This window comes from Heptranchias perlo, unplaced genomic scaffold, assembly GCF_035084215.1.
Source record: "Heptranchias perlo isolate sHepPer1 unplaced genomic scaffold, sHepPer1.hap1 HAP1_SCAFFOLD_131, whole genome shotgun sequence".
Taxonomy (NCBI): domain Eukaryota; kingdom Metazoa; phylum Chordata; class Chondrichthyes; order Hexanchiformes; family Hexanchidae; genus Heptranchias; species Heptranchias perlo.
The window spans coordinates 1,038,392-1,060,733 of NW_027138548.1; the positions used below are offsets into that span (position 1 = coordinate 1,038,392).

General features: G+C 52.6%; 1 protein-coding gene across 1 annotated transcript in view; it reads right to left on the minus strand.

Moving 5' to 3' along the window:
• mea1 (male-enhanced antigen 1) overlaps window positions 1-21,126 on the minus strand; it is a 37,834-nt gene extending 16,708 nt beyond the window's left edge. Inside the window, exons 1-2 of the mRNA XM_067977155.1 lie at window positions 20,833-21,126; window positions 44-149 (exon numbers count right to left, since the gene is read on the minus strand). Of these exons, the coding sequence (XP_067833256.1) occupies window positions 44-149; window positions 20,833-21,111 (385 nt within the window). The 5' untranslated portion in view covers window positions 21,112-21,126. The remainder of the gene's footprint in view (window positions 1-43; window positions 150-20,832) is intronic.
• Window positions 21,127-22,342: the final 1,216 nt, after the last annotated feature.

Genomic DNA, 22,342 nt, shown 5'->3' on the forward strand with positions numbered 1-22,342 from the left:
ATTACCTGGGTCCATTCCTCTCTCTCTCCCTCTGTGTGATTACCTGGGTCCATGGGTATAGATTGCCGACTGCTTTGTGCTGCCTCCTCTTCCTCCTCCTCCTCCTCGTCACTGTCTACTGGTGCCTCAGGCAGGTAAAGTCGCAATTCCTGCATCGACCAGAAAACAATGTCAGGAGCTGATTCAGGTCGGTACACAGTTACGCAAGATGCTTTGTTCTGCATGCCATTTCCCACCTCTCTCAGTAATGAGGCAAATCAAGGGTTCATCTGGATTTGGTGTGTTGGTCGAGGGAGGAATATTGGCGAGGACACCAGAGATAACTCCCAACCCTTCTAAAAATAATGGCCATCGGATTCTTTTACTTTGGAACAGGCAAACAGGGCCTCAGTTTAACGACAGCTAACGGTGCAGCGCTCCCTCAGTACCGACCCTCCGACAGTGCACCGATCCCTCAGTACCGACCCTCCGGCGGTGCAGCACTCCCTCAGTACCGACCCTCCGACAGTGCAGCGCTCCCTCAGTACCGACCCTCCGGCGGTGCAGCGCTCCCTCAGTACTGACCCTCCGACAGTGCAGCGCTCCCTCAGTACCGACCCTCCGACAGTGCAGCGCTCCCTCAGTACCGACCCTCCGACGGTGCAGCGCTCCCTCAGTACCGACCCTCCGACAGTGCAGCGCTCCCTCAGTACCGACCCTCCGACAGTGCAGCGCTCCCTCAGTACCGACCCTCCGACAGTGCAGCGCTCCCTCAGTACCGACCCTCCGACGGTGCAGCGCTCCCTCAGTATCGACCCTCCGGCGGTGCACCGATCCCTCAGTACCGACCCTCCGACGGTGCAGCGATCCCTCAGTACCGACCCTCCGACGGTGCAGCGCTCCCTCAGTACCGACCCTCCGACGGTGCAGCGCTCCCTCAGTACCGACCCTCCGACGGTGCAGCGCTCCCTCAGTACCGACCCTCCGACGGTGCAGCGCTCCCTCAGTACCGACCCTCCGACGGTGCAGCGCTCCCTCAGTACCGACCCTCCGACGGTGCAGCGCTCCCTCAGTACCGACCCTCCGACGGTGCAGCGCTCCCTCAGTACCGACCCTCCGACGCTGCAGCGCTCCCTCAGTACCGACCCTCCGACGCTGCAGCGCTCCCTCAGTACCGACCCTCCGACGCTGCAGCGCTCCCTCAGTACCGACCCTCCGACGCTGCAGCGCTCCCTCAGTACCGACCCTCCGACGGTGCAGCGCTCCCTCAGTACCGACCCTCCGACGGTGCAGCGCTCCCTCAGTACCGACCCTCCGACGCTGCAGCGCTCCCTCAGTACCGACCCTCCGACGCTGCAGCGCTCCCTCAGTACCGACCCTCCGACGCTGCAGCGCTCCCTCAGTACCGACCCTCCGACGCTGCAGCGCTCCCTCAGTACCGACCCTCCGACGCTGCAGCGCTCCCTCAGTACCGACCCTCCGACGCTGCAGCGCTCCCTCAGTACCGACCCTCCGACGCTGCAGCGCTCCCTCAGTACCGACCCTCCGACGCTGCAGCGCTCCCTCAGTACCGACCCTCCGACGCTGCAGCGCTCCCTCAGTACCGACCCTCCGACGCTGCAGCGCTCCCTCAGTACCGACCCTCCGACGCTGCAGCGCTCCCTCAGTACCGACCCTCCGACGCTGCAGCGCTCCCTCAGTACCGACCCTCCGACGGTGCAGCGCTCCCTCAGTACCGACCCTCCCTTACGATTGAGAAAGGCATGGATGTTAGGGAACTTGGGGAAATAAATAGTGATGTCTTGAGGAGTGTACATATTACAGAGAGGGAGGTGCTGGAAGTCTTAACGCTCATCAAGGTAGATAAATCTCCGGGACCTGATGAAATGTATCCCAGGACGTTATGGGAGGTTAGGGAGGAAATTGCGGGTCCCCTAGCAGAGATATTTGAATCATCGACAGCTACAGGTGAGGTGCCTGAAGATTGGAGGGGAGCAAATGTTGTGCCTTTGTTTAAGAAGGGCGGCAGGGAAAAGCCTGGGAACTACAGACCAGTGAGCCTGACATCTGTAGTGGGTAAGTTGTTAGAGGGTATTCTGAGAGACAGGATCTGCAGGCATTTGGAGAGGCAGGGACTGATTAGGAACAGTCAGCATGGTTTTGTGAGAGGAAAATCATGTCTCACGAATTTGATTGAGTTTTTTGAAGGGGTAACCAAGAAGATAGATGAGGGCTGTGCAGTAGACGTGGTCTACATGGACTTTAGCAAAGCATTTGACAAGGTACCGCATGGTAGGTTGTTACATAAGGTTAATTCTCACGGGATCCAAGGTGAGGTAGCCAATTGGATACAAAATTGGCTTGACGACAGAAGACAGAGGGTGGTTGTAGAGGGTTGTTTTTCAGACTGGATGCCTGTGTCCAGCGGTGTGCCTCAGGGATCGGTGCTGGGTCCGCTGTTATTTGTTATTTATATTAATGATTTGGATGAGAATTTAGGAGGCATGGTTAGTAAGTTTGCAGATGACACCAAGATTGGTGGCATTGTGGACAGTGAAGAAGGTTATCTAGGATTGCAACGGGATCTTGATAAATTGGGCCAGTGGGCCGATGAATGGCAGATGGAGTTTAATTTAGATAAATGTGAGGTGATGCATTTTGGTAGATCGAATCGGGCCAGGACCTACTCCGTTAATGGTAGGGCGTTGGGGAGAGTTATAGAACAAAGAGATCTAGGAGTACAGGTTCATAGCTCCTTGAAAGTGGAGTCACAGGTGGATAGGGTGGTGAAGAAGGCATTCGGCATGCTTGGTTTCATTGGTCAGAACATTGAATACAGGAGTTGGGATGTCTTGTTGAAGTTGTACAAGACATTAGTAAGGCCATACTTGGAATACTGTGTACAGTTCTGGTCACCCTATTATAGAAAGGATATTATTAAACTAGAAAGAGTGCAGAAAAGATTTACTAGGATGCTACCGGGACTTGATGGTTTGACTTATACGGAGAGGTTAGATAGACTGGGACTTTTTTCCCTGGAGAGTAAGAGGTTAAGGGGTGATTTTATAGAAGGCTATAAAATAATGAGGGGCATAGATAAGGTAGATAGTCAAAATCTTTTCCCAATAACGAGGGGACATAGATTTAAGGTGAGGGGAGAGATACAAACGGGTCCAGAGGGGCAATTTTTTCACTCAAAGGGTGGTGAGTGTCTGGAACGAGCTGCCAGAGGCAGTAGTAGAGGCGGGTACAATTTTGTCTTTTAAAAAGCATTTGGACAGTTACATGGGTAAGATGGGTATAGAGGGATATGGGCCAAGTGCAGGCAACTGGGACTAGCTTAGTGGTATAAACTGGGCGACATGGACATGTTGGGCCGAAGGGCCTGTTTCCATGTTGTAAACTTCTATGATTCTATGAGTGCTGACCCTCCGACGGTGCAGCGCTCCCTCAGTACCGACCCTCCGACGCTGCAGCGCTCCCTCAGTACTGACCCTCCGACGGTGCAGCGCTCCCTCAGTACCGACCCTCCGACGGTGCAGCGCTCCCTCAGTACCGACTTTTGTTAGGCAAGGACTGAACTTCGGCGGTTGGATGGAGTTAAGATACAGATCAGCCATAATCTAATTAAATGGCAGAACAGGCTCGAGGGGCTGAGCGGCCTCCTCCCTCAGTAACGAGTTCTACCACTGAGCCAAGATGAACAAAATAAGCACCTGGGCAGAAAAACAGCTGATGAAAGGTTGCAGATGGAGTATAATGTGGGGGAAATGGGAGGTTATTCACTTTGGTAGGAAGAATAGAAAAACAGAATAATTTTTAAATGGTGGGAAACTATTAAATGTTGGTGTTCAGAGAGATTTGGGTGTCCTGGTACAAGAAATACAGAAAGTTAGTATGCAGGTACAGCAGGCAATTAGGAAAGCAAATGGTATATTGGCCTTTATTGAAAGGGGGTTGGAGTACAAGAGTAGAGTAACTTACTAGAGTTGTACGGGGCTTTGGAGAGACCACACCTGGAGAACTGTGTACAGTTTTGGTCTACTTATCTAAGGAAGGATATTCTTGCCTTAGATGGGGTGGCACGAAGGTTCACCAGATTGATTCCTGGGATGAGAGGGTTGTCCTATGAGGCGAGTTGAGTAGAATGGGCCTACACTCTCTGGAGTTTAGGAGAATGAGAGGTGATCTCATTAAAACATATAAGATTCTGAGGAGGCTTGACAGGGTAGATGCTGAGAGGTTGTTTCCCCTGGCTGGAGAATCTGGAACCAGGGGGCATAATCGCAGGATATGGGGTCGGCCATTTAAGACTGAGATGAGGAGGAATTTCTTCACTCAGAGGGTTGTGAATCTTTGGAACTCTCTACCCCAGAGGGCTGTGGATGCTGAGTCATTGAATATATTCAAGGCAGAGATCGATAGATTTCTGGACTCTAGGGGAATCAAGGGATATGGGGATCAGGTGGGAAAGTGGAGTTAAGGTTGAAAATCATCCGTGATCTTATTGAATGGTGGAGCAGACTCGAGGGGCCGTATGGCCTACTCCTGCTCCTATTTATGTTCTAAATCCTCCTATAACGCTCTCCGTTCCTCATATTTACAATCAGGTCCCTGTGATGTACCGATTGTTCTCTTTTGCAGGTCAGACTCGTTCTTTGCTTTGCAATTACCGAGAGTCAGTCAGTGCAATGAATTATTAATTTGACAAGGGGAAAAATTAACCCTCGTCCTCTGACCACCCCCTTCACCTGAAGACAGTCTCAACGGCATGTTCAATGCTACAGGTGATTGACTAGTACTCTTCGTTTGAGAGAATGGAAGGACACAGATTACAGGCTCTGAGTTCTCGGACTCAAAATAGCTGCAAACTGAAGGTAGCAGTGAAGGGCATGGCTGGGTCAAACTTTAGCAAGAACCAAAGGCCCATAAAAGTGATGTTTCTTCCCGCTCTCACACCGTTAGCTCTGGAGTTCCCAAGGATCTATGCTTGGCCCTCCCCATTTCTCATCTACATGCTGTCCCTTGGTGACATCATCCGAGAACACAATGTCAGGTTCCCAGCTCTACCTCACCACCACCTCCCTCGACCCCTCCACTATCTCTCATTTATCACAGCGCTTGTCCGAAATCCAGTACTGGATGAGCAAAAATTTCCTCCAACTAAATATTGGGAAGACCGAAGCCATTGTCTTCGGTCCACGCCACAAACTCCATTCCCTAGCCCACCGACTCCATCCCTCTCCCCGGCCACTGTCTGAGGCTGAACAAGACTGTTCGCAATCTTGGCGTCCTATTTGACTCTGAGATGAGCTTCCGACCACATATCCAGTCCATTACCGAGATCGCCTACTTCCACCTCTGTAACATCATCCGTCTCCGCCCCGCCTCAGCTCATCTGCTGCTGAAACCCTCATCCCTGCCTTTGTTACCTCAAGACTCGACTATTCCAATGCTCTCCTGGCCGACCTCCCATCTTCCACTCTCCATAAACTTGAGCTCATCCAAATCTCTGCTGCCCATAACCTAACTTGCGCCAATTCTTGTTCACCCATCACCCCTGTGCTCACTGATCTACAATGGCTCCCAGTCTGGGAATGCCACAATTTTAAAATTCTCATCCTTGTTTTCAAATCCCTCCACTGTCTCACCCCTCGCTATCTCTGTAACCTCCTCCAGCCCTACAACCCTCCGAGATCTCTGCCCTCCTGCGCATCCCTGATTTTAAATCGCTCCACTATTGGAGACTGCGCCTTCAGCAGCCAAGGCGCGATGTTCTGGAATTCCCCCCAAACCTCTCCGCCCCCTCTCCTCCTTTAAGACGCTCCTTAAAACCTACCCCCGCCTGTCCGAATATTTCATGTGCCTCAGTTTCAAATTTTGTTCAGTAATGCTCCTGAGGCGCCTTGGGACTTCGAATACAGACAAGGAGAAAGCACAGGAATTCTCCCCACGGGAGGGAGGGACACCCCACCCCAGCAGCCCGGAATAAAGGAGGGGGGAGGGAGGGAGACAAAGAGCACGCAGGAAACCCTACCTCAGCGGCCAGGTTTCAAGGAGCAGGAGAGGGAGGGAGAGAGAGAGAGAGAGAGAGAGAGAGAGATGGTGGGAATCCCCCCTCAGTGACCTGGTATAAAGGAGAGAGAGAGAGAGAGAGAGAAAGAGAGAGAGAGACGGTGGGAATCCCCCCTCAGTGACCTGGTATAAAGGAGAGAGAGAGAGAGAGAGAGACGGTGGGAATCCCCCCTCAGTGACCTGGTATAAAGGAGAGAGAGAGAGAGAGAGAGACGGTGGGAATCCCCCCTCAGTGACCTGGTATAAAGGAGAGAGAGAGAGAGAGACGGTGGGAATCCCCCCTCAGTGACCTGGTATAAAGGAGAGAGAGAGAGAGAGAGACGGTGGGAATCCCCCCTCAGTGACCTGGTATAAAGGAGAGAGAGAGAGAGAGAGAGAGAGACGGTGAGAATCCCCCCTCAGTGACCTGGTATAAAGGAGAGAGAGAGAGAGAGACGGTGGGAATCCCCCCTCAGTGACCTGGTATAAAGGAGAGAGAAAGATAGAGAGAGAGACGGTGGGAATCCCCCCTCAGTGACCTGGTATAAAGGAGAGAGAGAGAGAGAGGGAGAGAGACGGTGGGAATCCCCCCTCAGTGACCTGGTATAAAGGAGAGGGAGAGAGAGAGAGACGGTAGGAATCCCCCCTCAGTGACCTGGTATAAAGGAGAGAGAGAGAGAGAGAGAGACGGTGGGAACCCCCCTCAGTGACCTGGTAAAAAGGAGAGAGAGAGAGACGGTGGGAATCCCCCCTCAGTGACCTGGTAGAAAGGAGAGAGAGAGAGAGAGAGAGAGACGGTGGGAATCCCCCCTCAGTGATCTGGTATAAAGGAGAGAGAGAGAGAGAGACACGGTGGGAATCCCCCCTCAGTGACCTGGTATAAAGGGGAGAGAGAGAGAGAGAGAGAGAGACGGTGGGAATCCCCCCTCAGTGACTTGGTATAAAGGAGAGAGAGAGAGAGAGAGACGGTGGGAATCCCCCCTCAGTGACCTGGTATAAAGGAGAGAGAGAGAGAGAGAGAGAGACGGTGGGAATCCCCCCTCAGTGACCTGGTATAAAGGAGAGAGAGAGAGAGAGAGACGGTGGGAATCCCCCCTCAGTGACCTGGTATAAAGGAGAGAAAGAGAGACGGTGGGAATCTCCCCTCAGTGACCTGGAATAAAGGAGAGAGAGAGAGAGAGACGGTGGGAATCCCCCCTCAGTGACCTGGTATAAAGGAGAGAGAGAGAGACGGTGGGAATGCCCCCTCAGTGATCTGGTATAAAGGAGAGAGAGAGAGAGACGGTGGGAATCCCCCCTCAGTGACCTGGTGTAAAGGAGAGAGAGAGAGAGAGACGGTGGGAATCCCCCCTCAGTGACCTGGTATGAAGGAGAGAGAGAGAGAGAGACGGTGGGAATCCCCCCTCAGTGACCTGGTACAAGGGGAAGATAGAGAGGGACGGTGGGAATCCCCCCTCAGTGACCTGGTATAAAGGAGAGAGAAAGAGAGAGACACGGTGGGAATCCCCCCTCAGTGACCTGGTATAAGGGGGAGAGAGAGAGAGAGAGAGACACGGTGGGAATCCCCCCTCAGTGACCTGGTATAAAGGAGAGAGAGAGAGAGAGAGAGACGGTGGGAATCCCCCTTTAGTGACCTGGTATAAAGGAGAGAGAGAGAGAGAGAGAGACGGTGGGAATCCCCCCTTAGTGACCTGGTATGAAGGAGAGAGAGAGAGAGAGAGAGAGAGACGGTTGGAATCCCCCCTCAGTGACCTGGTATAAAGGAGAGAGAGAGAGAGAGAGAGAGAGACGGTGGGAATCCCCCCTCAGTAAACCTGGTATGAAGGGGAGAGAGAAAGAGACGGTGAGAATCCCCCCTCAGTGACCTGGTATAAAGGGGAGAGAGAGAGAGAGACGGTGGGAATCCCCCGTCAGTGACCTGGTATAAAGGAAAGAGAGAGAGAGAGACGGTGAGAATCCCCCCTCAGTGACCTGGTATAAAGGGGAGAAAGAGAGAGACGGTGGGAATCCCCCCTCAGTGACCTGGTATAAAGGAGAGAGAGAGAGAGAGAGAGACGGTGGGAATCCCCCCTCAGTGACCTGGTATAAAGGAGAGAGAGAGAGAGACGGTGGGAATCCTCCCTCAGTGACCTGGGAAAAAGGGGAGAGAGAGAGAGAGAGACGGTGGGAATCCCCCCTCAGTGACCTGGTATAAAGGAGAGAGAGAGAGAGAGGGAGAGAGACGGTGGGAATCCCCCCTCAGTGACCTGGTATAAAGGAGAGAGAGGGAGAGAGAGAGAGAGAGACGGTGGGAATCCACCCTCAGTGACCTGGTATAAAGGAGAGAGAGAGAGAGAGAGAGAGACGGTGGGAATCCCCCCTCAGTGACCTGGTATAAAGGAGAGAGAGAGAGAGACGGTGGGAATCCCCCCTCAGTGACCTGGTATGAAGGGGAGAGAGAGAGAGAGACGGTGGGAATCCCCCCTCAGTGACCTGATATAAAGGAGAGAGAGAGAGAGAGAGAGAGAGATGGTGGGAATCCCCCCTCAGTGACTTGGTATAAAGGAGAGAGAGAGAGAGAGAGACGGTGGGAATCCCCCCTCAGTGACCTGGTATAAAGGAGAGAAAGAGAGAGAGAGACGGTGGGAATCTCCCCTCAGTGACCTGGAATAAAGGAGAGAGAGAGAGAGAGACGGTGGGAATCCCCCCTCAGTGACCTGGTGCAAAGGAAAGAGAGAGAGAGAGACGGTGGGAATCCCCCCTCAGTGACCTGGTGCAAAGGAAAGAGAGAGAGAGAGACGGTGGGAATCCCCCCTCAGTGACCTGGTATGAAGGAGAGAGAGAGAGAGAGAGAGAAGGTGGGAATCCCCCCTCAGTGACCTGGTATAAGGGGGAGAGAGAGAGAGAGAGAGAGGACGGTGGGAATCCCCCCTCAGTGACCTGCTATAAAGGAGAGAGAGAGAGAGAGAGAGAGAGACGGTGGGAATCCCCCCTCAGTGACCTGGTATAAAGGAGAGAGAGAGAGAGAGACGGGTGGGAATCCCCCTTTAGTGACCTGGTATAAAGGAGAGAGAGAGAGAGAGAGAGAGACGGTGGGAATCCCCCCTCAGTGACCTGGTATAAAGGAGAGAGAGAGAGAGAGAGAGAGAGACGGTGGGAATCCCCCCTCAGTAAACCTGGTATGAAGGGGAGAGAGAGAGAGACGGTGAGAATCCCCCCTCAGTGACCTGGTATAAAGGGGAGAGAGAGAGAGAGACGGTGGGAATCCCCCGTCAGTGACCTGGTATAAAGGAAAGAGAGAGAGAGAGACGGTGAGAATCCCCCTCAGTGACCTGGTATAAAGGGGAGAAAGAGAGAGACGGTGGGAATCCCCCCTCAGTGACCTGGTATAAAGGAGAGAGAGAGAGAGAGAGAGACGGTGGGAATCCCCCCTCAGTGACCTGGTATAAAGGAGAGAGAGAGAGAGAGACGGTGGGAATCCTCCCTCAGTGACCTGGGAAAAAGGGGAGAGAGAGAGAGAGAGACGGTGGGAATCCCCCCTCAGTGACCTGGTATAAAGGAGAGAGAGAGAGAGGGAGAGAGACGGTGGGAATCCCCCCTCAGTGACCTGGTATAAAGGAGAGAGAGGGAGAGAGAGAGAGACGGTAGGAATCCCCCCTCAGTGACCTCGTATAAAGGAGAGAGAGAGAGAGAGAGAGAGACGGTGGGAACCCCCCTCAGTGACCTGGTAAAAAGGAGAGAGAGAGAGACGGTGGGAATCCCCCCTCAGTGACCTGGTAGAAAGGAGAGAGAGAGAGAGAGAGAGAGAGAGACGGTGGGAATCCCCCCTCAGTGACCTGGTATAAAGGAGAGAGAGAGAGAGACGGTGGGAATCCCCCGTCAGTGACCTGGTATAAAGGAGAGAGAGAGAGAGACACGGTGGGAATCCCCCCTCAGTGACCTGGTATAAAGGGGAGAGAGAGAGAGAGAGAGAGAGACGGTGGGAATCCCCCCTCAGTGACTTGGTATAAAGGAGAGAGAGAGAGAGAGAGAGACGGTGGGAATCCCCCCTCAGTGACCTGGTATAAAGGAGAGAGAGAGAGACGGTGGGAATCCCCCCTCAGTGACCTGGTATAAAGGAGAGAAAGAGAGACGGTGGGAATCTCCCCTCAGTGACCTGGAATAAAGGAGAGAGAGAGAGACGGTGGGAATGCCCCCTCAGTGATCTGGTATAAAGGAGAGAGAGAGAGAGACGGTGGGAATCCCCCCTCAGTGACCTGGTACAAGGGGAAGATAGAGAGGGACGGTGGGAATCCCCCCTCAGTGACCTGGTATAAAGGAGAGAGAAAGAGAGAGACACGGTGGGAATCCCCCCTCAGTGACCTGGTATAAGGGGGAGAGAGAGAGAGAGAGAGACACGGTGGGAATCCCCCCTCAGTGACCTGGTATAAAGGAGAGAGAGAGAGAGAGAGACGGTGGGAATCCCCCTTTAGTGACCTGGTATAAAGGAGAGAGAGAGAGAGAGAGAGACGGTGGGAATCCCCCCTTAGTGACCTGGTATGAAGGAGAGAGAGAGAGAGAGAGAGAGAGGACGGTTGGAATCCCCCCTCAGTGACCTGGTATAAAGGAGAGGGAGAGAGAGAGAGAGAGAGACGGTGGGAATCCCCCCTCAGTAAACCTGGTATGAAGGGGAGAGAGAGAGAGACGGTGAGAATCCCCCCTCAGTGACCTGGTATAAAGGGGAGAGAGAGAGAGAGACGGTGGGAATCCCCCGTCAGTGACCTGGTATAAAGGAAAGAGAGAGAGAGAGACGGTGAGAATCCCCCCTCAGTGACCTGGTATAAAGGGGAGAAAGAGAGAGACGGTGGGAATCCCCCCTCAGTGACCTGGTATAAAGGAGAGAGAGAGAGAGAGAGAGACGGTGGGAATCCCCCTCAGTGACCTGGTATAAAGGAGAGAGAGAGAGAGACGGTGGGAATCCCCCCTCAGTGACCTGGTATAAAGGAGAGAAAGAGAGACGGTGGGAATCTCCCCTCAGTGACCTGGTATAAAGGAGAGAGAGAGAGAGAGAGAGACGGTGGGAATCCTCCCTCAGTGACCTGGGAAAAAGGGGAGAGAGAGAGAGAGAGACGGTGGGAATCCCCCCTCAGTGACCTGGTATAAAGGAGAGAGAGAGAGAGGGAGAGAGACGGTGGGAATCCCCCCTCAGTGACCTGGTATAAAGGAGAGAGAGGGAGAGAGAGAGAGAGAGACGGTGGGAATCCCCCCTCAGTGACCTGGTATGAAGGGGAGAGAGAGAGAGAGACGGTGGGAATCCCCCCTCAGTGACCTGGTATAAAGGAGAGAGAGAGAGAGAGAGACGGTGGGAATCCCCCCTCAGTGACCTGGTATGAAGGGGAGAGAGAGAGAGAGACGGTGGGAATCCCCCCTCAGTGACCTGATATAAAGGAGAGAGAGAGAGAGAGAGAGAGAGAGACGGTGGGAATCCCCCCTCAGTGACTTGGTATAAAGGAGAGAGAGAGAGAGAGAGAGACGGTGGGAATCCCCCCTCAGTGACCTGGTATAAAGGAGAGAGAGAGAGAGAGAGACGGTGGGAATCCCCCCTCAGTGACCTGGTACAAAAGGAGAGAGAGAGAGAGAGAGACGGTGGGAATCCCCCCTCAGTGACCTGGTATAAAGGAGAGAAAGAGAGAGAGAGACGGTGGGAATCTCCCCTCAGTGACCTGGAATAAAGGAGAGAGAGAGAGAGAGACGGTGGGAATCCCCCCTCAGTGACCTGGTATAAAGGAGAGAGAGAGAGACGGTGGGAATGCCCCCGCAGTGATCTGGTATAAAGGAGAGAGAGAGAGAGAGACGGTGGGAATCCCCCCTCAGTGACCTGGTGCAAAGGAAAGAGAGAGAGAGAGACGGTGGGAATCCCCCCTCAGTGACCTGGTATGAAGGAGAGAGAGAGAGAGAGAGAGAGAGAGAAGGTGGGAATCCCCCCTCAGTGACCTGGTATAAGGGGGGAGAGAGAGAGAGAGAGAGAGAGACGGTGGGAATCCCCCCTCAGTGACCTGCTATAAAGGAGAGAGAGAGAGAGAGAGACGGTTGGAATCCCCCCTCAGTGACCTGGTATAAAGGAGAGAGAGAGAGAGAGACGGTGGGAATCCCCCTTTAGTGACCTGGTATAAAGGAGAGAGAGAGAGAGAGAGAGAGAGACGGTGGGAATCCCCCCTTAGTGACCTGGTATAAAGGAGAGAGAGAGAGAGAGAGAGAGACGGTTGGAATCCCCCCTCAATGATCTGGTTTAAAGGGGAGAGAGAGAGAGAGAGAGAGAGAGACGGTGGGAATCCCCCCTCAGTGAACCTGGTATGAAGGGGAGAGAGAGAGAGAGAGACGGTGAGAATCCCCCCTCTGTGACCTGGTATAAAGGGGAGAGAGAGAGAGAGAGACGGTGGGAATCCCCCGTCAGTGACCTGGTATAAAGGAAAGAGAGAGAGAGAGACGGTGAGAATCCCCCCTCAGTGACCTGGTATAAAGGAGAGAGAGAGAGAGAGACGGTGGGAATCCCCCCTCAGTGACCTGGGAAAAAGGGGGGAGAGAGAGAGAGAGAGAGACGGTGGGAATCCCCCCTCAGTGACCTGGTATAAAGGGGAGAGAGAGAGAGAGAGAGACGGTGGGAATCCCCCCTCAGTGACCTGGTATAAAGGAGAGAGAGAGAGAGAGACGGTGGGAATCCCCCCTCAGTGACCTGGGAAAAAGGGGGGAGAGAGAGAGAGAGAGACGGTGGGAATCTCCCCTCAGTGACCTGGTATAAAGGAGAGAGAGAGAGACGGTGGGAATCCCCCCTCAGTGACCTGGTATAAAGGAGAGAGAGAGAGAGACAGTGAGAATCTCCCCTCAGTGACCTGGTATAAAGGAGAGAGAGAGAGAGAGAGAGAGACGGTGGGAATCCCCCCTCAGTGACCTGGTATGAAGGAGAGAGAGAGAGAGAGACAGTGAGAATCCCCCCTCAGTGACCTGGTATAAAGGAGAGAGAGAGAGAGAGACGGTGGGAATCCCCCCTCAGTGACCTGGTATAAAGGAGAGAGAGAGAGAGAGAGACGGTGGGAATCCCCCCTCAGTGACCTGGTATGAAGGAGAGAGAGAGAGAGAGAGACGGTGGGAATCCCCCCTCAGTGACCTGGTATAAAGGAGAGAGAGAGAGAGAGACGGTGGGAATCCCCCCTCAGTGACCTGATATAAAGGACAGAGAGAGAGAGACGGTGGGAATCTCCCCTCAGTGACCTGGTATAAAGGAGAGAGAGAGAGAGAGAGAGAGACGGTGGGAATCCCCCCTCAGTGACCTGGAAAAAGGAGAGAGAGAGAGAGAGAGAGAGACGGTGGGAAACCCCCCTCAGTGACCTGGTACAAAGGAGAGAGAGAGAGACGGTGGGAATCCCCCCTCAGTGACCTGGTATAAAGGAGAGAGAGAGAGAGAGGACGGTGGGAATCCCCCCTCAGTGACCTGGTATAAAGGAGAGAGAGAGAGAGAGAGAGAGACGGTGGGAATCCCCCCTCAGTGACCTGGTATAAAGGAGAGAGAGAGAGAGAGAGAGAGAGACGGTGGGAATCCCCCCTCAGTGACCTCGTATAAAAGGAGATCCTGAACATTTACCTGAGGAAGGAGGAAGTCTCCGAAAGCTTGTGAATTTAAAATAAAATTGCTGGACTATAACTTGGTGTTGTAAAATTGTTTACAATCGTATAAAGGGGAGAGAGAGAGAGACGGTGGGAATCCCCCCTCAGTGACCTGGTATAAAGGAGAGAAAGAGAGACGGTGGGAATCCCCCCTCAGTGACCTGGTACAAAGGGGAGAGAGAGAGAGACGGTGGGAATCCCCCCTCAGTGACCTGGTATAAAGGAGAGAGAGAGAGAGAGAGAGAGACGGTGAGAATCCCCCCTCAGTGACCTGGTATAAAGGGGGAGAGAGTGAGAGAGAAAGAGACGGTGGGAATCCCCCCTCAGTGACCTGGTATGAAGGGGAGAGAGAGAGAGACAGAGAGAGAGACGGTGGGAATCCCCCCTCAGTGACCTGGTACAAAGGGGAGAGAGAGAGAGACGGTGGGAATCCCACCTCAGTGACCTGGTATAAAGGAGAGAGAGAGAGAGAGAGAGAGACAGTGGGAATCCCCCCTCAGTGACCTGGTATAAAGGGGAGAGAGAGAGAGAGAGAGACGGTGGGAATCCCCCCTCAGTGACCTGGTATAAAGGAGAGAGAGAGAGACGGTGGGGAATCCCCCCTCAGTGACCTGGTATAAAGGGGAGAGAGAGAGAGAGAGACAGTGGGAATCCCCCCTCAGTGACCTGGTATAAAGGGGAGAGAGAGAGAGAGAGACGGTGGGAATCCCCCCTCAGTGACCTGGTATAAAGGAGAGAGAGAGAGACGGTGGGAATCCCCCCTCAGTGACCTGGTATAAAGGGGGAGAGAGAGAGAGAGAGAGAGACGGTGGGAATCCCCCCTCAGTGACCTGGTATAAAGTCGTCCAGTACTTCCCCGGAGCGGAGAAACTACGCCATGTTCTCCGCAGCCTTCAACATGTCATCAATGAGGACAAACACCTCGCTATGGCCATCCCCACACCTCCACTACTCGCCTTTAAACAGCCACCCAACCTCAAACAGACCATCGTTCGCAGCAAATTACCTAGCTTTCAAGAGAACAGCGTCCATGACGCCACACAACCCTGCCACGGTAACCTCTGCAAGACATGCCAGATCATCGACACAGATACCACCATCACACGAGAGGACACCACCCACCAGGTGCATGGTTCATACTCCTGTGACTCGGCCAACGTTGTCTACCTCATACGTTGCAGGAAAGGATGCCCCAGAGCATGGTACATTGGCGAGACCATGCAGACGCTGCGACAACGGATGAACGGACACCACGCAACAATCGCCAAACAGGAGGGTTCCCTCCCAGTCGGGGAACACTTCAGCAGTCATGGACATTCATCCACCGACCTTCGGGTAAGCGTACTCCAAGGCGGCCTTCGAGACACACGACAACGCAAAATCGTCGAGCAGAAATTGATAGCCAAGTTCCGCACCCATGAGGACGGCCTCAACCGGGATCTTGGGTTCATGTCACGCTACACGTTACCCCACCAGCGAACAAATGTTATCTGTTTTTAATATAATGGGTCATTTGCTGGCTCTCTCTGCCTTCCGGATGTTTCTGCCTCTCTCTGTTTTTTTTTCTCTGTTTTTTTTCCCTGTTTGTTTTTTTGTTGAATGTGTATTCGGGGGTTCTGCAGGTGACACCTCTCTGTCTGAACACGGTGATTGCCTTGGCAACGGGCAGTTGCAGGGGCAGTCTGTAAACACCATGTATTGTTCTACATGTATAAATGCGTAGGCTTCAAGGAGCTCCTGAAACATTTACCTGAGGAAGGAGGAAGTCTCCGAAAGCTTGTGAATTTAAAATATAATTGCTGGACTATAACTTGGTGTTGTAAAATTGTTTACAATTGTCAACCCCAGTCCATCACCGGCATCTCCACATCATGGTATAAAGGAGAGAGAGAGAGGGGGGCGGTGGGAATCCCCCCTCAGTGACCTGGTATAAAGGAGAGAGAAAGAGAGAGAGACGGTGGGAATCCCCCCTCAGTGACCTGATATAAGGGGGGAGAGAGAGAGAGAGAGACGGTGGGAATCCCCCCTCAGTGACCTGGTATAAAGGAGAGAGAGAGAGAGACGGTGGGAATCCCCCCTCAGTGACCTGGTATAAAGGAGAGAGAGAGAGAGAGACGGTGGGAATCCCCCCCTCAGTGACCTGGTATAAAGGAGGGAGAGAGAGAGAGAGAGACAGTGGGAATCCCCCCTCAGTGACCTGGTATAAAGGAGAGAGAGAGAGAGAGAGACAGTGGGAATCCCCCCTCAGTGACCTGGTATAAAGGAGAGAGAGAGAGAGAGACGGTGGGAATCCCCCCTCAGTGACCTGGTATAAAGGAGAGAGAGAGAGAGAGAGAGACGGTGGGAATCCCCCCTCAGTGACCTGGTATAAAGGCAAGCCCACGGACAACCTCACGATGCTCCACTTTTCCAGCTTCCACCCTAACCACGTCAAAGAGGCCATCCCCTATGGACAGGCCCTGCGAATACACAGGGTCTGCTCAGACGAGGAGGAACGCGATGGACACCTACAGACGCTGAAAGACGCCCTAGTAAGAACGGGATATGACGCTCGACTCATCGATCGACAGTTCCGACGGGCCACAGCAAAAAATCGCATAGACCTCCTCAGGAGACCAACACGGGACGCAACCAACAGAGTACCCTTTGTCGTCCAGTACTTCCCCGGAGCGGAGAAACTACGCCATGTTCTCCGCAGCCTTCAACATGTCATCAATGAGGACAAACACCTCGCTATGGCCATCCCCACACCTCCACTACTCGCCTTTAAACAGCCACCCAACCTCAAACAGACCATCGTTCGCAGCAAATTACCTAGCTTTCAAGAGAACAGCGTCCACGACACCACACAACCCTGCCACGGTAACCTCTGCAAGACATGCCAGATCATCCACCAGGTGCATGGTTCATACTCCTGTGACTCGGCCAACGTTGTCTACCTCATACGTTGCAGGAAAGGATGCCCCAGAGCATGGTACATTGGCGAGACCATGCAGACGCTGCGACAACGGATGAACGGACACCGCGCAACAATCGCCAAACAGGAGGGTTCCCTCCCAGTCGGGGAACACTTCAGCAGTCATGGACATTCATCCACCGACCTTCGGGTAAGCGTACTCCAAGGCGGCCTTCGAGACACACGACAACGCAAAATCGTCGAGCAGAAATTGATAGCCAAGTTCCGCACCCATGAGGACGGCCTCAACCGGGATCTTGGGTTCATGTCACGCTACACGTTACCCCACCAGCGAACAAATGTTATCTGTTTTTAATATAATGGGTCATTTGCTGGCTTTCTCTGCCTTCCGGATGTCTCTGCCTCTCTCTGTTTTTTTTTCCTGTTTGTTTTTTTGTTGAATGTGTATTCGGGGGTTCTGCAGGTAACACCTCTCTGTCTGAACACGGTGATTGCCTTGGCAACGGGCAGTTGCAGGGGCAGTCTGTAAACACCATGTATTGTTCTATATGTATAAATGCGTAGGCTTCAAGGAGCTCCTGAACATTTACCTGACGAAGGAGGAAGCCTCCGAAAGCTTGTGAATTTAAAATAAAATTGCTGGACTATAACTTGGTGTTGTAAAATTGTTTACAATGGTATAAAGGAGAGAGAGAGAGAGAGAGACGGTGGAATCCCCCCTCAGTGACCTGGTATAAAGGAGAGAGAGAGAGAGAGAGAGAGACGGTGGGAATTCCCCCCTCAGTGACCTGGTATAATGGAGAGGGGAGACAATGTGTGGGAATCCCCCCAGCGGCCGGGTATAAAGGAGCAGCAGACAAAGAGAGAGCGAGTGCACCAAGAACGAGAGGTGATCTTATTGAAATATCTAAGATTGAGAGGACTGGACAGGGTCGATGCTGAGAACCTGTTTTCCCTGGCTGGAGAATCGTCAAAATTTATGGCAAAGAAGGAAGTCTCTGCCGGTCATAAAAGAGCCTAATCCCACTTTCCAGCACTTGGTCGGTAGGCCTGCAGGTCACGGCTCTTCAGGTGCATATCCAAGTACGTTTTAAATGAGTTGAGGGTTTCTGCCTCTGTCACCCCCTCGGGCAGTGAGTTCCAGACCCCCACCATCCTCTGGGTGAAAACATTCTCCTCAGCTCCCCTCTAATCCTTCTACCAATTACTTTAAATCTATGCCCCCTGGTCACTGACCCCTCTAACGGAAATAGGTCCTTCCTATCCACTCTATCTAGACCAATCATAATTTTATACACCTCAATTAAATCCCCCCTGAGCCTCCTCTGTTCCAATGAAAACAACCCCAGCCAATCCAATCTTTCCTCATCGCTAAAATTCTCCAACATCCTCATAAATCTCCTCTGTACCCTCTCTGGTGCAATCACATCCTTCCTGTAATGTGGTGACCAGAACTGTACACAGTACTCAAGCTGTGGCCTAACTCGTGTTTTGTACAGTTCCATATATTCCCTTGCCTTGTTTGCCTTCCCCAAATGCATTACCTCACACTTCGAATCATAGAATGGTTACAGCAGGGAAGGAGGCTATTCAGCCCATCGAGTCCATGCCGGCTCTCTGAGAGCAAGCCACCTAGTCCCACTCCCCCGCCCTATCCCCGTAACCCTGCAATTTTTTTCCTTTCAAGTACTTATCCCGTTCCCTTTTGAAGGCCATGATTGAATCTGCCTCCACCACCCCCTCAGGCAGTGCATTCCAGATCCTAACCAATCACTGTGTAAAACAGTTTTTCCCTCATGTCTCCTTTGGTTCTTTTGCCAATCACCTTAAATCCACGTCCTCTGGTTCTTGACCCTTCCGCCAATGGGAAGAGTTCCACTCTATCTCGACCCTTTCGGATTTTGAATACCTCTATCAAATCTCCTCGCAACCTATCACTATCCTCCTCACTGTTCACTACCCTTCCAAGTTTTATGTCATCTGCAAATTTTGAAATTGTGCCCTATTGACTGACCTATAGTTACTGGGTTTATCCTTACACCCTTTTTTGAACAAAGGTGTAACATTTACAATTCTCCAGTCCTCTGGCACCACCCCCGTATCTACGGATGTTTGGAAGATTATGGCCAGTACCTCCGCAATTTCCACCCTTACTTCCCTCAGCAACCGAGGATGCATCCCATCCGGACCTGGTGACTTATCTACTTTAGGTACAGCTAGCCTTTCTAGTACTCATTTAGTACCTCAGCCATCCCGTCTACCTCACCATGAGTCGACCTCCTTTATGGACCCTAATCGGCCCCACCCCTCCTCCTACTACCTGTTTACATGCCTGTAGAAGACTTTTGGATTATGTTGGCCGCCAGTCTATTCTCATACTCTCTCCTTGCCCCTCTTATTTCCTTTTTCACTTCGCTCTGAACTTTCTATATTCTGCCTGGTTCTCACTTGTGTTATCAACGTGACATCTGTCATACGTCCCTTTTTTCTGCTTCATCTTACTCTCTATCTCTTGACATTCAGGGAGCTCTGGCTTTAGTTGCCCTACCGTTCCCCCTCGTCTGGATTGAATTCCATTTGCCACTTTTCTGCCCCCTGACCAGTCCATTGATACCTTCCTGTGCAGTCTACACCTTTCCTCCTCACTATCAACCACACTGCCAAATTTTGTATCATCTTAATTATGCCCCTTACATTTAGATCTAAATCATGAATATACACCAGAAAAAGCCCTGTTGAACCCCACTGGAAACAGCCTTCCAATCACAAAAACACCCGTCGACCATTACCCTTTGCTTCCTGCCACTGAGCCAATTTTAGATCCAATTTGCCACTTTCCCTTGGATCCCATGGGCTTTACTTTTTTGACCAGTCTGCCATGAGGGACCTTATCAAAAGCCTTGCTAAAATCCATGTAGACTACATCAAACCCGTTACCCTCATCGACCCTCCTTGTTACCTCCTCAAAAAATTCAATCAAGTTAGTCAGACACGACCTTCCCTTAACAAATCCATGCTGACTGTCCTTGATTAATCCGTGCCTTACTAAATAACGATTTATGCTGCCCCTCAGAATTGATTCCAATAATTTGCCCACCACCGAGGTTAGACTGACTGGCCTATAATTATTCTGTCGATCCCTTTCTCCCTTTTTAAACAACGGTACAACGTTAGCAGTATTCCAATCCTCCGGCACCACGCCTGTAGTCAGAGAGTCCAGGACTAGGGATCGTAGTCTCAGGATAAGGGGTCGGCCATTTAAAACTGAGATGAGGAGAAATTTCTTCACTCAGAGGATGGTGAATCTTTGAGCATCCACAGCACTCTGGGGAAGAGAATTCCAGTCGTTGAATATGTTCAAGACTGAGATCAATGGATTTTTGGACTCTAGGGGAATCAAGGGATCTGGGGATCGGGCAGGAAAGTGGAGTTGAGGTTGAAGATCAGCCATGATCTGATTGAATGTCTCGAGGGGCTGGATGGCCGACTCCTGCTTCCTATGGCTCAGGGTCAAACCAGAGGAACAAACAGGTGGAATGGATCCCTGGACAGAGGAAGAAAGGTGGAAACCCTGCAACCATCCACAGCTGGATGGGTCTCTCAGCACCCTCCCCCTCTCTCTCTCCCCCTCCCCCCCTCCCCTCTCTCCCCCCTCCCCTCCTCCCCTCTCCCCCCCTCCCCTCTCCCCCCCTCCCCTCTCTCTCTCCCTCCTCTCCCTCTCTCCCCCTCTCTCTCTCCCTCCCTCTCCCTCTCTCCCCCTCTCCCTCCTCTCCCTCCCCTCTCTCTCCTCTCCCTCCCCTCTCTCTCCTCTCCCTCCCTCTCCCTCTCTCTCCCTCCCCCTCCCTCTCTCCTCTCCCTCTCTCTCCCACCTCCCTCTCTCTCTCTCTCCCCCTCTCCCCCTCCTCCCTCCCTCCTCCCTCTCTCTCTCCCTCCTCCCTCTCTCTCTCCTCCTCTCTCTCTCTCTCCCTCCTCCCTCTCTCTCTCTCTCCCTCCCTCCTCCCTCTCTCTCTCTCCCTCCTCCCTCTCCCTCCTCCCTCTCTCTCTCCCTCCTCTCTCTCTCTCCCTCCTCTCTCTCTCTCCCTCCTCCCTCTCTCTCTCTCTCCCTCCCTCCTCCCTCTCTCTCTCTCCCTCCTCCCTCTCCCTCCTCCCTCTCTCTCTCCCTCCTCTCTCTCTCTCCCTCCTCCCTCTCTCTCTCTCTCTCTCCCTCCTCCCCCTCCTCCTCCTCCTCTTTCCCTCTTTCCGAGTCTCCGCCCTCTGTTTACCTGGAGCCGTTCTCCGATGTCCTGTTCCGCCGCCCCGTTATCGGTCACCCCCTGTCCGGGTCCAGGCTCCTGATTCAGGGGCAGATACTGATACCCACCGCCGGGCCCAGGCCCGGGCCCCGGGGACCCACCGTCCGCCTCAGGCTCCTCCTCCTCGCTGCTCCAATGGGCCGGCTCCAGCCCCGGGCCCGGGCCCAGTTCCTCCTGCTGCTGCTGCTGCTCGTCCTCGGGTTCGGGTAAAACTCGCTCCGGGCTCATGGTGAAGGCCGCAACTTCCATCCACAGGCCTCAGGCCTCGGCGTTGCCATTAACAACCGGAACTTCCGGTCCCGCTCCCGCATAAACATCCGGTCAACGAGTTCGTTGAGCGGAGCAAGAGGAGCCCCTGGGCTGGGTCCGGCCCCTAGGCTCGGTGCGCCCCCTGGCGGTGGAGGAGAGCGAGAGGAGGCGGCTGGAATTACACTCAATCCGCAGCACAGAAACAGGCCATTCGGCCCGACAGGTGTTTCTGGTCCACACCAGCCTCCGCCCCCCCCCCCTCCCTACTTCATCAAACCCAATCAGCAGCTCCTTCGACCCTCCCAAATCTAGAGCCCCCTGGATGACCAGGAGCATATAGGGTGAGATAAGGCAGGAAAGGAAAGCTTATGTCAGACACCAAGAACTCAATACTACAGAAAGCCTAGAGGAGTATAGAAAGTGCAGGGGTGTGATTGAACAGGAAATTAGGAAAGCAGGGAGAGGGCATGAAGAAATATTGGCAAAGAAAACCCAAAGATGTTTTATAAATACATAAAGAGCAAGAGGATAACTAAGGAAAGAGTAGGGCCTATTAGAGATCAAAAAGGTAAACTATGTGTGGAGGCGGAAGATGTTGGTATGGTTCTTAATGAATACTTTGCATCTGTCTTCACAAAGAGGGGGACGATGCAGAGATTGTAGTTAAGGAGGAGTGTGAAATATTGGATGGGATAAACATAGTGAGAGAGGAAATATTAAGGGGATTAGCAACTTTGAAAGTAGATAAATCACCCCCGGATGAAATGTGTCCCAGGCTGTTAAAGGAAGCAAGGGAGGAAATAGCGGAGGCTCTGACCATCATTTTCCAATCCTCCCTGGATACAGGCGTGGTGCTGGAGGATTGGAGGACGCTAATGTTGTACCATTGTTTAAAAAGGGAGCGAGAGATAGACCGAGTAAATACAGGCCAGTCAGTCTAACCTCGATGGTGGGCAAATTATTGGAAACAATTGAGGGACAGGATAAATTGTCATTTAGAAAGGCACGGACTAATCAAGGACAGTCAGCACGGATTTATTAAGGGAAGGTCGTGTCTGACTAGATTGAATTTTTTGAGGAGGTAACAAGGAGGGTCGATGAGGGTAGCAGTTTGATATAGTCTACATGGATTTTAGCAAGGCTTTTGACAAGGTCCCTCTTGGCAGACTGGTCAAAAAAGTACAAGCCCATGGGATCCAAGGGAAAGTGGCTCGTTGGATCCAAAATTGGC